Below are 16,292 nucleotides of genomic sequence, written 5' to 3' on the forward strand. Positions count from 1 at the left end.
CCAAAGTACAGACTGGCAGACCTGCGCTTTGTCGTAACATGTAGTTAGGCCCTGTGTCGACGGACTAGTGAAAAGAAAAAGCACATGGCCTTGGTCGGGCCTTTGTACAGTAGGAATTGGAAAAGTTTCTACGGCTTCTATGCTACATCACACCATGATCTGCGATTGATCTGAGTGCCATCGGCACGTTAGAGACAATTGTGGTGGTCGCAGAAACAGCTCTCGCCGGCCTCCACAATCAGACCACCTGCATAATCACCAAGCATGCATGGATACTACATCCTACGCCTGCGTCATCTGGCCAATTGCTTGTCATATTCAAGGTTGAGTTCACAGCATGCCCGCTCCGAGCCTGAGTAAATTGTCCAGGTGGCTCATGTCTAGACTCATGTCGATTACGTCGTTTCACAGGTATATATAGGTGGAGGAACTCATCCGAACGTTCCCAACTCTGGGCTTTCTTTCATGCAATACCTTTGATACCCAAACCATGGCTCCCAATACTGAAATTCGATCAATCGAGCTCAGAGAGCCTGTGGATGTTGCTACTTATCTTTTTACCAGACTCAAACAATTAGGTATCGATTCCTTACATGGACTCCCCGGTGACTTCAACCTAGTGGCTCTTGACTATGTCTCTCAATGTGGTCTCAAGTGGGTGGGCAATTGCAATGAGCTCAATGCAGGTTACGCCGCAGATGGATATGCCCGTGTCAAAGGCATATCGGCCGTCGTCACCACATTCGGTGTAGGAGAGCTGTCGCTTCCTAATGCAATTGCAGGAGCGTAAGTTCTGGTCATCCACGAAAGTGTCGTACCTGGAAACTGACTGTGAACCAGGTATGCAGAGTTTGTCCCTGTCGTCCACATAGTTGGGACACCGAGCACCATCTCTCAGGCCAATGGAATGCTTCTGCATCACACGTTGGGCAATGGAAATTTTCATGTTTTCGCGGATATGGCGGCCAGTCTGGCAGTGGACGTGGCCAAACTGACAGATCCTCGGGACATTCCAGCTCAAATCGACCATGCTTTGGCCGAGTGTTACCTTCGAAGCAGGCCAGTATACATCACTCTCCCTACCGACATGGTTCAGAGGAAGGTTGAAGGCGAGAGGCTGAAGACAAACATCGACCTCAGCCCTCATCAGAATGACCCTGAGAAGGAAGACTACGTGGTCGATGTCATCTTGAAGTATCTGGCCGCTGCCAAAAACCCCGTCATACTAGTGGACAGCTGTGCTATTCGGCATCGAGTGTTGGAAGAGACACGCCAGTTCATCTTGAAATCGGGCCTTCCAGTGTTCGTAGCGCCTATGGGCAAAGGGGCCGTGGATGAGACGTTGCCTACATTCGGAGGTGTTTATGCAGGGGATGCCTCACAGCCTGGAATTCGGGAGCGAGTTGAAGGTTCTGACCTTCTTGTGAGCATTGGAGGTGTCAAATCAGATTTCAACACTGCCGGATTCTCATATCGGACTTCACAATTACGCACTATCGACTTGCACAGCACCTGGACCACTGTTCGTTATTCCGAATACCCAGGTGTGGGCATGAAAGGGGTTCTTCGCAAACTCACCGCCCAATTGCCGAAGCTCAATATTGTGCCCGGCCCAACACCTCCAGAGAACCTCGTTCCTGCAGGTGAAAGCACGGAAGATCCGACCATTACTCACGACTGGCTGTGGCCAACTGTCGGCCAGTGGCTACAGGAAGGTGACATGGTGGTAACCGAAACTGGTACTTCGAGCTGGGGATTCTGGGGTGCGAGATTACCAAAGAACGTCATAAACATCAGTCAGATCTTGTGGGGAAGTATTGGTTATGCCACTGGTGCTACTCAGGGAGTAGCACTCGCTGCAAAGGAACTCGGGGGCAAACATCGAACAATCCTGTTCACCGGAGATGGTTCGTTTCAACTCACTGCCCAGGAAGTCAGCACCATGATCCGGCATAACCTAAACCCCATCATTTTCATTATCTGCAATGATGGATACACGGTCGAACGATTTATACACGGCATGGACGCTGACTACAACGACATCCAGAATTGGAGGTACAAGGAATTGCCCTCGGCCTTTGGTGCCAAAGAAGGCACATACAAGACATACCAGGTAAAGACAAAGGCCGACGTGTCTGCTCTGTTCGCGGACGAGAGGTTCTCCAGCGCACCCTACCTGCAACTGGTAGAAGTATACATGCCGAAGAAGGATGGTCCAGAGGCCCTCAAGTTGACTGCGGCCGCCAGTGCTCGGGTCAATGCTGCAATGAAATGAGTCGGGCGAAGCGAGAAGATTCCGGGCAATCTTCAGGACGGATGGGTACACACGTTGTCGGTAATAGTTTTCTATGATGATAAATCGAATGATAATTGATGATCCTAGATTCCCAGAGAACATTTTGACCTGTGAGCATCCTAGTCCTAAAGATATGGGCTCTTAAATAAAAAACGCCCCCAAGTGACCGGTGACATGGTGTCGTGGGGGAGAGGAATGTGCAGCCGGATGCTCGCCTAAAACTTCCCTTCATGTGTCTCAGCCTAGCGATGTCAGGATTCCACATGCCGTTGTCCTTGTGGTCGCTTCACGCATCTCGAGTCAAGTCACCATGAGCCACGAAGACACCAATCCACTATACTTATCCCTATAGAGGTGACGATGTTGGGCACCATAGGAGTCATTTGTAGTCTCCTATCACGACCAATTGTTACTCTGTGAAGTTCATGATGTCCGGATCACCACGGCTACATCTCATTGTGCATCAGTCACTGCCTTCTCGATAAATGGTCGTTTGTCAGGTGAGCCGTAAGGTGCTGCACCTGTGACTCTGGCATCAGACCAAACGAAGCCCTTGCTCCGTGTTTGCTTCCAGATGTTGCGCCTAGTCCTCACAGGCTACAGTGGTCCGTTGGCCCACGCCCGCAGCGTGTAAACGAGCAGCCTTGTCCCCAAACCTCACGCCGAGCCCGCAAGTTTCACAGATCCTCAATCCATCATGGCAAGCCTCGAGGGCGCCTCCAAATGGAGAGACACCTCCAAACGCACCGACAGTCACAAGGCTCAGAAGCGCAGCCCGCGTTTCACTCGACTATCTTCCCCCGGTATGCCTTCTCGACTGAGCCTAGGTGCAGATGCCCACGACGATGTGACAGCGCCCTCAAGGGGAAGAAATGCACCGGCACAATACATGAATCAGTCTATCTTCTCTATGATTGCGGCGGCAGGGTCACGGACAGATTTCAATGCAAGATTTGACGAGTCTAGCGACAGTGAAGAGGAGGCAGCCCAAACAAAGTCGTCATTTGTTGACAGCAAAGGAACATCTGTGAATGAGAGGCATGTAGCACGAGCTGCCGTGACAAAAGATGATGCCCTGTCTTCTACAAAGAGCAGCACATATTCTTCGTTAGTTCATCCGTCGGAAAATCTCCCGCCCTCTGCAAGCGCATCAAGACTTAAAGACAAAGCACCAGCTATACGTCAAGACTTCGGCCCAGGGAGCGACTCTGCATCAGACTCGGGGAAAAGCAATCCAAGAGACGCGCCTCTTCTGAGCAAACTCTTGACTGCCGAGGCCGAGTTCACAGAAAGTGGTGGCCATCCCCCAAGTATGCCACTGATCGACGCCGTACCCGAAGCAGTCCTCGCTACACGTTTGATGGAGATTTTTGGATTTGACGAACCAGAAAAGGTGTTGGCAGAATATCCATGCTGGCTACTCCAAAGTGTACTTCTCCAGGGTTATCTCTACATCACAACAAACCATATCTGCTTCTATGCCTACCTGCAGAGAAAATCCCATCAAGTCTCCAAAACCGGCTATCTAGCGAAGAAAGGTCGGACAAACTCGAAGTACAAGAGATACTGGTTCTCACTGAAGGGAGACGTGCTTTCATACTATTCTAATCCTTCCAACCTTTACTTTCCCTCGGGCAATATCGATCTGAGATACGGCATATCAGCGCACGTGTCTTCAGACAAAGGCAAACAGAAAGAATGCAAAGATTTCTGTTTGACAACTGATCATCGCACATATCACTTCCGCGCAGACAGTGCCTCAAGTGCCAAAGAATGGGTGCAAACCCTACAAAAGACTATTTTCCGTTCTCACAATGATGGAGATAGTGTCAAAATATCGTTGCCGGTGCAAAACATCATCGACTTTGAGGAGAGTCCTGTCGTCGAATTCGCTGAGACAATCAAATTCAGGGTCCTGGAAAGCGAAGATTCGTATGCCGTTGGGGCTGTGGACGAGGTAGGCCACCCCAATATCTATGTCAATGTGCTACCTTTCTAATCGTGCATAGTATTTCTTTTCCTTCTTCAGCTTTGGGCAGGACGCGCTACAGAACTTTCGCACTCTGCTCCCTGAAGCAGACGGCGCGAGGACTTCTGACGACGGACTGTTGTCCGCAGCACGGAAGGATATGAGCACATTTAGTCCACAGGACAAAGCGGATGTCCACGACCTACCTCGACGCGGTGGTCCACCGGCACAGTCTCCTCCTGCCCTCAAAGAGAGTGTGCGAGCAACTCTCTTACCACACCCCCTCCCTGAAAGCAGGAATATCTCTCCGAGGGTGAGTGGCGAGTTTTCTCATGGTGATAGTCCATCGCGGTCAAGTGGTGAGTATGGCCGAGGCAGCTTCAAGCGAGGCCGTAGAAGCGGAAGCACCAGTCGACTTGAAACAAACATCCCCAGAAGACCCCATTCACCTTTTGCTCAGCATCATGACTCGGAGGACTCGTATGTTCATTCCATTGACAAAGAGACCGATTCATCTACAGCACCACTATCGCCTCGAGCCGAAGCACAGATGTCAGCCAGCCAGATTCTCGACCGCAGCGATCTATTCCATCCACCTGTTGTCCATCGAATGACAACACTTGCATCTATGTCCTCCGAAGGCCACTCTGAGGGCGGAACGGTCCTGTCCACGTCGCACCCCAACGACGCCACCTCGCCCGTTCCCATGCGGGGGGCTGGTACGTACGGGAAGAATAAGCAATCCGGTTCGAAAGAAGAGGGCATTGTGAAAACCGATTCACCAACACTACAAGAGTTCGTCCGGGCTGGCTCGTACCGCCTTCCACGAGCAGGGCAGCTCGCCGGGTTTCTCAAGAATCCGTCCAAATCAGTGCTGAAGTATTTGCCGACAGAGCCAATGTCATATATCGAGAAAGTCTCGGACATGTGGTCGGGTGACAGGAAACATTATGGTGACAACGAAGGTGTCGTGCCCGGCGACAAGGGCATCGATCCGGAGGACGAAGAAACGAACGTCGGCCACGGAGATCGGTTTCGTGCTCATTTCGCCCTCCCGTCTACGGAAAAGCTGCGTGCCACATATTTTGCCTTCCTGCACCGAGTGCTCCCACTTTACGGAAAGATCTACATCAGCAATCGCAAATTCTGCTTTCGAAGCTTACTTCCCGGCACTCGGACAAAGTTGGTTCTCCCTCTGAGAGACATTGAGAATGCTGCGAAGGAGAAGGGCTTTCGTTTCGGGTATCATGGGCTGGTGCTGGTCATTCGAGGCCACGAAGAACTATTCTTCGAGTTCAGTTCGAGTGACCATCGAGATGACTGCACAGTGACTCTGTTGCACAGCCTCGAGAGTGTGCGAGATATGGCAGAGTCCGGCATGCTTGCAAAAGAAGAGGAAGACGATGCAGAGGCTGCCAAGGAAGAGCATCGTATGCTACAAGAGGCACGGCGGAGTTCGACTGGAGATCACCAACTTGTGTTGCCTGATACAGCTGAAGCCATCTACAGCCACGAAGACACCCGGCCTATACTGTTTGAAGGACCACGAGCTTCGATCTCTAGCATCAAACCTACAACGCCATTAAAAATTACGTGTCTAACGATCGGCTCTCGGGGAGATGTGCAACCATACATTGCCTTGTGCAAAGCGCTATTGGCTGAGGGTCATAAGCCCAGAATTGCCACACACGCAGAGTTTGGCCCCTGGGTGTTGAAGCATGGCATTGACTTTGCCCCTGTCGAGGGTGATCCGGCAGAGCTCATGAGAATCTGTGTCGAAAATGGCATGTTCACCTACTCTTTCCTACGGGAGGCATCCGCGAAATTTCGCAGCTGGATTGACGAATTACTCAGCTCGGCATGGCAAGCCTGTCAGGATAGCGATCTCTTGATCGAGTCGCCCAGTGCCATGGCCGGGATACACATAGCGGAAGCGCTCAAGATACCGTATTTTCGGGCCTTTACTATGCCATGGACTCGCACCCGCGCTTATCCCCATGCATTTGCGGTACCTGAACACAAGATCGGTGGCGCGTACAACTATTACTCGTACGTCATGTTTGACAATGTGTTTTGGAAAGCCATTTCCGGACAGGTCAACCGATGGCGTAAGAAGGAGTTGGGGCTGCGGAGTACCAACATGGACAAGATGCAACCCAATAAGGTGCCATTTCTGTACAACTTCTCGCCTCATGTGGTTGTACCGCCTCTAGACTACCCTGACTGGGTACGAGTTACGGGTTACTGGTTCCTCGACGAGGCACAGGATTGGACACCACCGGCCGAGCTCCAGAAATTCATCGAAAAGGCTCGCAAGGATGGCAAGAAGCTGGTGTACATTGGTTTCGGGTCCATTGTGGTCTCGGACCCTGCGGCGTTGACTAAAACGGTGGTGGAATCGGTGCTCAAAGCCGACGTGAGATGCATTCTGTCTAAGGGATGGAGTGACCGTCTTGGAGATCCGACGGCAGTCAAAACAGAGGTACCTCTGCCAGCGGACATTCTTCAAATCAAATCTGCCCCACACGACTGGCTATTCCGACAGATTGATGCTGCGGTTCATCACGGAGGAGCAGGTACTACCGGAGCAAGTCTACGGGCTGGGGTGCCGACCGTCATCAAGCCATTTTTCGGGGATCAGTTCTTTTTTGGTTCGCGAGTTGAAGATCTCGGCGTGGGCATTTGCATGAAGAAGGTCAATGTGAGTTTGTTCTCTCGCGCACTCTGGGAAGCGACCCACTCGGAACGGATGATTGTAAAGGCGCGGCTCCTCGGAGAACAAATCCGCAAGGTAAGTTTCAAGTCGTCCAGGGTATACTCCGAGATGAGGAACGAGCTAACTTTCCCACCAGGAGAACGGAGTGCAGACCGCTATCCAAGCCATCTACCGGGATTTGGAATATGCCAAATCCATCGTGGAGGAAAGAGCAAGCAAACAAGGAGTTCCTGCTGATGACAGCGTGCCTTTGGACGAGGGCGATATCGAAGAAAGCTGGACTTTTATTGGAGACGAGAGCGACCCTGAGCTTCAAAGACAGGTGCAGGGCTGGGAGTCCCCGACTCGAGTGAACGTGGACCGGGCGGGGCTGCGAAGTATGCAAGGAGTCGAGCCGGTCAGGAAGAGCAGCGTGAGATTCTGAGAGGCATTCGAGGATGAGACACTAAAGAGCCGCTCCGAGTCGGAATGCCCTTGCGGTCATTTCCGAGGATTGTGGATTGGGGCGAGCGCAGGCTCAGGTGTGTGTGCATGTGCAGGCGTTTGAGCCTCCAGCCAGCGGGGATCTGAACAAAGGCGTTTGGATTTCTCTTGATATCTTTCCTAACGGTTGATTGTTGAGCAAGAGCACTGAGGAAGCAGGGATTCTCGAGTTTGATGAAGATGGTGAAGGTTTCACGATGACTTTTTTGTGAAGCGAGCTACGATACAAGATTCAGAATTGACGATGTCACGTACGATAATGGAAGGCGCGAGGTGATCTGGTTTATACATGGTACTCTCAAGTAGACCTAATCAAGACGAACTAATACTCTGTAATGTTGAAGGAGACCTGTCTTGCCGAGAAGACCTGGCTTCTCTACCTGAAGCGCTACCTAGAGCAAGCAGATCCTGTAGAGGTCCAGTCATACGGGGTTGTCGGAACCAATAATGAAGCACAATCGGGCTTTTTGTAGGGGGTGGCGGCATAGGCAGTCGGAAGCGAAGAATGGAGCCTCCTTCGAGTATCAGAGAAGGAATTAGATCACCAGTCTCAACGTGTTAGGGTGTGAGGAGGAGGGATGCAAAGTGGGCAAATCTGGCCAGCCGAGGTATCTCGGGTGGGCAGCGGGAAGGGTCCTTCCATCGTACTCGCGACAGAGTATGCAAGTGACCAGAAAAGGGACTTGTTGTTGTCAATGATGGGCGACGAGTGTTTACCATTTCCGCAGCAAAGGGCCAGGCAGGGGGGGAGGCGTCGATAGACGGCACAAAAGCTTGGTTGGTGTTGATGTTTGGCCCGGATGTGGGTTTCCGTGACGGGTGTTTGGACGACAACCCCTGGAAGGTGGTATTTCGGATGACCACCAAAAAGGTGCATGTGCATGAAGAAGTGGGTGCAAGACTGGGCGTTTGTGTGTTTGGGTCCCTACCTGAGGCAACAAGGGATAAGGGATGAGTAGAGAGGTAAGAACTGTAAGCCTACCTTGGTGTAAGCTCGCAGGCATTATTACCTAGGTAGTAGTGACTGTACGGATACATCTCTGGCCTGTTTTCCTCGGTGGTGGTCGGTGGCGCCCCCAACGGAGGGAGTCGTTTGTCCGTAAAAGAGAAAGCTTAGCTGGAGGGCTTTGTAACCTGCCAACGAGCCACTACAGGTAGGTAAGTCCGGACATGAAGCCTCGGTTACTCCATAACTCGTAGAACGAATGCTGGTGGGTATGGAAATGGTATCCAGGATCGGGTACGGAGGCGTAGTGAGGTTTAGGAAAGTTGTAGAGAAGCGGCAAGGGTTGTGATCTGCTTCCTTGCTCCGTAAATAGCCGCCCGGGGGGCGTTTACTGTAATTCTCAACCCGGGCTTTTTGGCTAGAAGGCTTTTCAGGGTGGCACTTTTGCTCCGTAATGGCATTGTCATTTGCCGTCGGCGTGTTTTTTTAGTTAACTTCACGGAGAGCAAGGAACATGGGGAAAAAATTTCCAGAACAAAGTTTATAAATAAGAAAATAGAAAAAGGATGCCTGCACATCCAGGCCGATGTTACGGAGTAAGGTATGTACGGATAGGGTACTGGGTACTTATTAGGTGCTCGATACTGGGTTTAGTACCTACGTACCCCTTACGTCCTCCATGTAAGCACTCTAAAGAGTCACAAACCGGGGGATGTTACCTACTGAGGTAGACTTGGGCAACTCGCACGGGGCTCAATTGCTTTGCCTAAGTTAGATACGAGGACCTTTCGGTCCATATCAAGGCTGATTAGGGTCTTCTGTAACCCCAGATGTCGCTTTTGTTTCATTCCATCTCGACCTATTTCATTCTGAATTATAGAATTGGAATCGAGACCATTGCAGTCGCATTTCCGGTGCCGAATGACTGAACGACTTGGTACATAACAGTACATTCTCGTCCAAGGCATAAATCCGGAATACACTCGCACAATTATCGCTTAAGCAGCAAGCGAGGGCTTGGGGGGGACCTACCTTACCTAGGTAACGAGTACGCAGAGGTGCCTGGTACACATGTATTCTATACTCCGTACCGAGACTTGTACTCCGTAGGTAATAATGCTCCATCCATCACGGTTACATTTCCGGCTTCCCAACAACGATGGCTCACCCTTATCACCTTGACTCGCCGCACTGCTCGTGCATTCATTCATTCGATTCCCTTTTAGGCGAGGAGCAGCAGTCTCATGGTGAGTTTCGTCTTGGCCTTCGTTTAGAAAAGTAGTACCTCAGGTGATCCGCTAGGGGTGCTGGTTCCGTCTATTCACACACACAAGTCCTTCACTCTCTTTCACTCTCCTCTGTCCTCGAATTTCCTACTCGTACTCGTACTGAGTAGCTTTCTCACGTCTCAGTCTACGTTCTCCTCCTCTCTCTATCTCTCTCTCTCCCACGTCGTCGTCGTCAGCAACAATGCAAGTCAGATTTTGGCGACTTTTCTTCGCATTCGGCAAGACGGCAAGAGCCACTAAAAGATCATCCGCCGCCATCTCCGATTCCCGTTAATTTCCAGGCGGTTTTTCAGTGCTCCGAACACTGTAGGTCTGTATGAGATTGTTTTCCTTTCCCAAGCCCACCAGCCCCCGTCTTCGCCGGACATGATCTTCCAGAGCTCCATTATTCCCCTTCTGCCTGCCTTGTACGGAAAGGAAGTTCGGCCACATCCTGATCCAGTCATCGCCCTTTTACGGAGTACGGAACAAATGCATACGAGGACCCGTACTGAGGTCTCGTATGATCCTGCGGATACGCAGGAACAGCCTTTCCGACCCCTTCCTTGACTTGGGTTCAATATTTGGGGGGATCGTCCCCCAGCACCCTATGGATACAGTATCTTTACACGCATACCTAGGTAGGTACTCCGTAACATACCTGAAGGTGTCCGTGCTCGTTCATGACCGTGCGCACATAGCCACGTTGAACCCTTCTGCCGGCGTCGGCCCTTGTACAGAACCACGAGACACACTACTACTCACAACCCTCGTAATCGTCCAAGGTAACCCGTAGCCAATTCTCATCGGTAGATCCCCCTTGCCTACAAACGAATCCTCGTCGGGGTTCTGAGGGGCTGATGGTTCGTTGAACCAGTCATGACCTGCATATACTACCTTATGGTTACGCTTGGTTCGCCGCCACCACCAAATCAAATACCACCTGCCTACGGATACTTGTTGTATTACTCCCGATCCCTAAGTGTAGTTACTACCCAAGATACCAACCAACCATGATTGCATTAATCACTTTTTTTTCTTTCTCGCTCTCACGACTCTTCTTCCCATGACTCGCCCATCCTCGTAACAGACGGTGGATCATTTATTCCCAACCTTTCCCCAAACTACTCGTAGTCCTCCATTACTACTCGTCGTGCGTACTACTCGTACTTAGCGAGGACGAGTACCACACACACCTGGGCTGGCTCTGGCCTTTTCCCCATCATTCCACCGCTTCACGGCACACAGTTACTCCACCACTTTTCATCCGAAACTTCTGCCACACGACACACCACTCAACCAACCAGCCCGTCGAAAAACTTTCCCTCTCCAAAGCTGGTCCCCCGGTTCGATACCTGTATCGCGCGCGTCCTTCCCCCTTCGCCTGGTCCCGAGATCCTGCCTTACTGTATTCCCATTTGCCAAGTCGACCTGAAAAAAAAGTGCCTTCTACCGGAGGTCACGTCTTTCGTTTCTCTCGAAATTTCTTGATGCGTTTTCTGACATATCCCATTCCTGCCCTCTGAAGTTCCTTCAGCAACGAAGGCCAGCTCTCCTCGTCGGCATGAGGCCCGCCAACACCACCAGTCTCTCTCCGCCAACCACTCCATCGAACAGTCTTCTTGTTACCAACAACACCAACCCCATCCCCAACAACGGTATTGCCTCGGTCCCCATATCGCGTCACAATCATCCGACATGGGACAAACCAGAAAGGGCCCGCACCAGCCATGCCTGTGAGCCCTGTCGCGAGCGCAAAACGAAATGCGACGGCTCTCGCCCAGCATGTCGTCGATGCCTTCATACCGGCACCACCTGCTACTACGGCTACGGGAAAGGATGGCGAAAACGAAAGTGAGTGCATTTCTTGAACTGTCGCTGGGAAGCAACGAGGCAGTATTCTGACTTTTTCGTGGCGCTCTGCAGGACGGCCGAGGATCTGACTGCCACCAGTCGGCGACTGGCACGGTATGAAACTCTCCTGAACGAGATCATGCCCATGGTGTCTCCCGAGGTTCGGGCTTTGATTGATGAGGCACGTGAAAACGTAAGTCGCTCACATCGGCTCGTTCGACGCCTTCATCTATGGCGGCTCACAATCATCAGGATACGTCGAATGGATCGGAAACGAACGACAATGACTACGGCCTTGGTCCTCCGCGGCTGGACGGGACCCTCTCGGGAGCTCCTGGTAGTCGCATCATACTACCACTCCCCGTCCCCAGTCCTCACGTGCCAGGCGCGTCGCGATCATCGACATCCTCGAGCACTTTCGAGCCTGCCGGGCCGCCAGCAACGCTTTCCACCGCAAGCTCGCAAACATCTCAGCGCCTCTCGCCCGACTCTAATCAGCTGACACGCTTGCCGTCCATTACTGCTGGTGGCATCTTGATCGAAGAGGAACGAGTTGCCGGCTTCTCACCTCCCAAGGCGCCAGGCGCGGACGTGACTGTAATGCCTGGGCTCGAGCGCCTGGCAGCCCTGCCTACCTCTCCGAGTCAATCGTCCCATGGAGGTTGGTCTACCGAGCCACCCCTAGGACATTTCCCTGCTGACAATCGGAGAAGACATTACGAGACCCCATCAGTTCTCCCCTGGTTAAAGAGCAACGAAGCTACCGTCGTGCCCAATTGAAACAGACAGGGGATAGATACGTTTGTACACTACACCCCATGACGAAGACGACTACAATCATCATGCATGGCACGGACGTCACATCCGACGGCTGCACCTCCGGGTGGTTCTCTGACGCTCTCCTCAAGATCCTCGAGGAGCCCTCCCAGAGAGGAGCAAGGAACCACTCCAATATTACTTTGCATATATTAGATCCGACGACGAAGATCCCAGCCTTCGCAAGCAACCGAAACACTCTCCATCAGAGAGTCAGGAGAGGAAAAAGGCAAGATCAGCAACCATGGCAAGGGTCTTGGGCATGACATGGCGCAGGCCATGCATGGTCTTGACTGCTGAGCTGCTGCAACGTACCCTCCCTCGGCCCACAGCACGGGGAGGCGAAGCTGTATTATTGGCGAGATTTACAGGAGAAATGCCATTTTCCCCAACTGCATGTTTTGGCCGCGGTTATTCGATTGTCTCAACCATGGGAATTCTCTGGAATTCTTGCGCAGGAGCAGGACCCTTGAAAATCTCGATCTGGACCCTGGATAATCACAACGAGCACTTTGCAACACCAACGGGGAGAAATGTTACTCCGTAGCACTAGGGATGAGGGCGCAGCCACGACTGGACGGAATTGCTGGGGAGTTCTGCGGACTAGCGGTATTTGGCCAACTGGGATGGAGTAGGCTTTGCCCTGTCTTCGGAACAACCGCGCCGCCGCTATTCAGAAAAACACCCGTCGGCAATGTCTGGGGGGCTACGATTGGTCGGATCGGTGAAAATTGCCCTTCCATGGTTTCCGGCGTGGCGGATTCTTCTTCCGTCTTCGAGTTAGCAGTAATCCCACGTCAATTCTCCTTGTGGTTTGGCCCGGGTTTTTTCTTGTTGCTGGAGTATTATTGTACCCCATCACCCGTACGGCTCAATCACCGACTATTGCGAAACCCCATGGAATACTACGAGCTGGATTACCGACCATTGTGAAAAACTGGAATAGCTCGAGTACGGTTACTGCATACAGATAGTGGTTGACGAAATGCGGAATGTGGTCCTGTGCACACAGTCTTGAGTCAAGTTGTCAAATACAACATTTGTACGAGGACTCGTACTGACACCCAACGTCGGGCGACTCCGGGGCCTCTCTGGTGATAGTTGTGACCTGTCATTCTGGTCAAGGCCCTGTCAAGACACGAACCGAAAACCACTTGATACCTAGGTAGGCCATTGCAAAGAGAGACTTCTACAAGCACAGGTATTGACAATAACACCTTACTGTACATGAGTTCCCACTGTGTCCTCGGCATATCGTTGTCACTGTACGATACCTACACCATCCCATCCAAGGCACCTTACTCCAACTGGCTCAAACCAACGTTGATTCCTTCTGATATCTACGTCGGGCATCTCGTGTGATCGCTTCCATCTCGTGTTTGAAATGCCCATTCGATTGTCATTGTCTTGTCGGTACCTGTTGCTACACCCCTCACGGTGAATGCCGATGTGGACATTTTCCTCTCTTGACAGTCAATTGCCGATCATGAAATCAGAAGCCCATCCGGCGCACCTTGAGCTCCTCGACACTGGATCCTCCCTCGTAGTAGTCATCCTCCGGCCGTTCTCGCTTGCGCGAGCGCAGATCAACGCGACTATCAGCTGAATTATTGTGTCAAAACTTTGTAGGTGTGTACTTTGTTACCCATCCCTCGACTCCTCGCCAAACAATACGAGCATCAGACACATTCTCTTTGGACGGATTATCGTTGCGCGCGTGGCTTGACTGTGAGTCTACGATAAAATTAAAGCATTCCATCCCCCGAGCCAGGACTGACCTGGACGTTAGTTTTCTTCCCCACTACTACACGGAATGACTTTTTTATCGGCTACTTTGCACCGCATACCATAATCTTACGATGACTATCATCTCCCAACGATCAGGTTCTCTGACTTGCGTGAAATACTTACCTTGGGTCACCTGTCTAGTACATCTTGTATACGAGTACGCCCGCGCAAAATGGCATGATTCGCGTGCATCACTCCATTGACAGTTGGCGGGCTCTGTACGAGTCATGAGTCTTCTGCATATTCCAGTTAGGTCCTTCTTTACCAAGCGTACACCGGGTATGTACTTGGAGAAGGTAAGTCGTGCTACTCTCATGGCGATCACAACAATAGCGGTACTGGAGCAACACACACTACGGCCGTTGTTGAATCACTGTATTATGGCACAGTCCAGCCAGCCAAGGCGGTATCATGCTATATCATCGCTGGTTACATGGCGCACCTCTTCCTCCGCACGTTGCTTATCACGCCTAGAGTCAAAGTACCCAAGAGATTGATCACACTCATATCTTCTCGATCTTGTGCAAGTCTTCATCATACGGATTGCAAAGTCCGTATGTACTGTATGGTACACATTCATCTTCGTACAAAGACGATCTTACGGATTAGAAACTCGTTCAAGCTGTCTCGTAAATCAATTCGCTTCAACACCTTTCCACCCAGCGTCAACTCTAAACATCCACCGTCACGAGTCTCGATCTTTTGGTTAGCAACAAAAACACCTCAAAGTTCCATGCTTTTTTGATGGGCACTTGTACTCCCCGGAATTGCATTCTCAGGGGGTCAACAAACAACACGAAATACAAAAGATTGCGCGTTGTTTTCAGCATCTAACTGACACCGCCGGTCGCAATCCTTCCATGCACAGTTCCCGTAACTAAAAGACCTAGCTTGAACCTTGAGCGACTAGCCATGGCCAAAGAACACGAGAAATAAAAACTCTACACGCGACGAGTTGTGAACAACTGCATTAGGCAAGGAACTTGGTTCAAAAAGAAAAGTATGGGTCACCTGGACCCAGGTCAAAAAGTCATCTCCGGTCGGATCTCGCGACGATGGTCAGCACAGGTACATAGAGTAACCTGTACGGAGGACGGAAGTACTTTGCGGTACGTATGGTATCTGTCATGTCACGATTTCGTTCCCCTTGGCCTGGCCAGGAAACTAAACCTCGTCCTTCGGTTTCGGGGTTTACCTTTTGGTACGGAAGTACTAAGCCCAGGCTGGTTGGTATTTCCTTCAGGAGGCCAGACCAAATCAGCATACTTTTATTCGGTAAGCGGTCTTGGGTGTCCGAAATTGGGTGCAATGCCTTTTCCCGTACAGTATGTTTTCGAGACGGACAAGAAAACTCAAAGGAGCTTGCCACTACTACACAATCTTACCTTGGAGAAACTTGCCGGAACGACTGTGTTTGTGTGGTATGCCTGGTGTCTGTCGGGAGAACCGTCATGATCGGCAGCATTCAACCGGGATCCTTCATGTATGGGCACGTTCTTCCCTACTCAGACGAGTACGTACGTCTTAAATGGCCCCCGAGCAGAGATACTGGACGCGCAGAGTACGCGGATGATGATCCGTTACAAAATTTGATCGTTGAGCTTCCCCCCCCCCCCAAGCCTTGACTAATTAACGTATCAAGACAGTCCAAACATTACATCTCCTCAGAAGACTCCTGGGTATCCTTTCGAAAGATCAAAAGAGGACAACCAAAACTTTGATACCGCATGTATTAATGCCATCCCTGCTTCAAACCCTTGCGACCAACTTTTGGGCAAAGGCAAGTTGATGCCACCAGAGGCGCAATCTCTTTCCAAAGATGTACAGAGGGATGGTGAAAAGACAGAGACCAAGTTGGATACCTCCGACGCTGTTGTTGTTACTGTCAGTTCACGGGTCGTCGGGCAATAGAGACAGGCAAGACTTACGTGTAGAAGAAATTCCTAGGTCCCTGAACTGTCACCCATTCATTGATGAACTCTGACGGTTGGGAATCAAGGTTAGTCGACTCTCATGATTACGTGGATTTACAGCGAAAATACTTACGGGAGAAGCCGTAAAACAAGAAATTCTTGATGACCATGATGATGATAAAGACTTCAACGCTGATGGCTTGATAGGCATCGTTGACGTAGCTGCCGACACAGACGGCTGAG

General features: G+C 51.2%; 3 protein-coding genes across 5 annotated transcripts; all 3 read left to right on the forward strand.

Annotated features, from left to right (window-relative positions):
• Positions 1-371: 371 nt before the first annotated feature.
• Positions 372-2,379, forward strand: PV06_04737 (uncharacterized protein). The gene is made up of 2 exons (XM_016405664.1): positions 372-786; positions 841-2,379. Exons 1-2 carry the CDS (start codon positions 491-493, stop codon positions 2,273-2,275), a joined length of 1,731 nt encoding a protein of 576 aa, XP_016263870.1. The 5' UTR covers positions 372-490; the 3' UTR covers positions 2,276-2,379.
• Positions 2,313-7,904, forward strand: PV06_04738. Of its 2 annotated transcripts, XM_016405665.1 has the most exons (4): positions 2,313-2,335; positions 2,384-4,253; positions 4,306-7,056; positions 7,118-7,904. In XM_016405665.1, the coding sequence occupies exons 2-4, from the start codon at positions 2,994-2,996 to the stop codon at positions 7,403-7,405; spliced, it is 4,299 nt and encodes a 1,432-aa protein (XP_016263871.1). In that variant the 5' UTR covers positions 2,313-2,335; positions 2,384-2,993; the 3' UTR covers positions 7,406-7,904. The 2 variants fall into 2 exon arrangements, with proteins under 2 accessions (XP_016263871.1, XP_016263872.1); XM_016405666.1 differs by having other exon boundaries at positions 4,306-7,904.
• Positions 7,905-10,943: 3,039 nt separating this feature from the next.
• PV06_04739 lies at positions 10,944-13,557 on the forward strand. Of its 2 annotated transcripts, XM_016405668.1 has the most exons (4): positions 10,944-11,532; positions 11,605-11,725; positions 11,785-12,193; positions 12,246-13,557. In XM_016405668.1, exons 1-4 carry the CDS (start codon positions 11,243-11,245, stop codon positions 12,278-12,280), a joined length of 855 nt encoding a protein of 284 aa, XP_016263874.1. In that variant the 5' UTR covers positions 10,944-11,242; the 3' UTR covers positions 12,281-13,557. The 2 variants fall into 2 exon arrangements, with proteins under 2 accessions (XP_016263874.1, XP_016263873.1); XM_016405667.1 differs by having other exon boundaries at positions 11,785-13,557.
• Positions 13,558-16,292: the final 2,735 nt, after the last annotated feature.

The sequence above is a fragment of the Exophiala oligosperma genome (assembly GCF_000835515.1).
Source record: "Exophiala oligosperma strain CBS 72588 unplaced genomic scaffold supercont1.4, whole genome shotgun sequence".
In the NCBI taxonomy this organism is placed as follows: domain Eukaryota; kingdom Fungi; phylum Ascomycota; class Eurotiomycetes; order Chaetothyriales; family Herpotrichiellaceae; genus Exophiala; species Exophiala oligosperma.

Excerpts from the sequence above, each read along its gene's own strand:
- PV06_04737 (XM_016405664.1), top strand. The coding sequence starts at position 491 with ATGGCTCCCAATACTGAAATTCGATCAATCGAGCTCAGAGAGCCTGTG. Across the intron at positions 787-840 it reads CCTAATGCAATTGCAGGAGC|GTATGCAGAGTTTGTCCCTG; the intron begins GTAAGTTCTGGT and ends ACTGTGAACCAG.
- PV06_04738 (XM_016405665.1), top strand. The coding sequence starts at position 2,994 with ATGGCAAGCCTCGAGGGCGCCTCCAAATGGAGAGACACCTCCAAACGC. Across the intron at positions 4,254-4,305 it reads CCGTTGGGGCTGTGGACGAG|TATTTCTTTTCCTTCTTCAG; the intron begins GTAGGCCACCCC and ends AATCGTGCATAG. Across the intron at positions 7,057-7,117 it reads TCGGAGAACAAATCCGCAAG|GAGAACGGAGTGCAGACCGC; the intron begins GTAAGTTTCAAG and ends CTTTCCCACCAG.
- PV06_04739 (XM_016405667.1), top strand. The coding sequence starts at position 11,243 with ATGAGGCCCGCCAACACCACCAGTCTCTCTCCGCCAACCACTCCATCG. Across the intron at positions 11,533-11,604 it reads AAAGGATGGCGAAAACGAAA|GACGGCCGAGGATCTGACTG; the intron begins GTGAGTGCATTT and ends GGCGCTCTGCAG. Across the intron at positions 11,726-11,784 it reads TTGATGAGGCACGTGAAAAC|GATACGTCGAATGGATCGGA; the intron begins GTAAGTCGCTCA and ends CACAATCATCAG.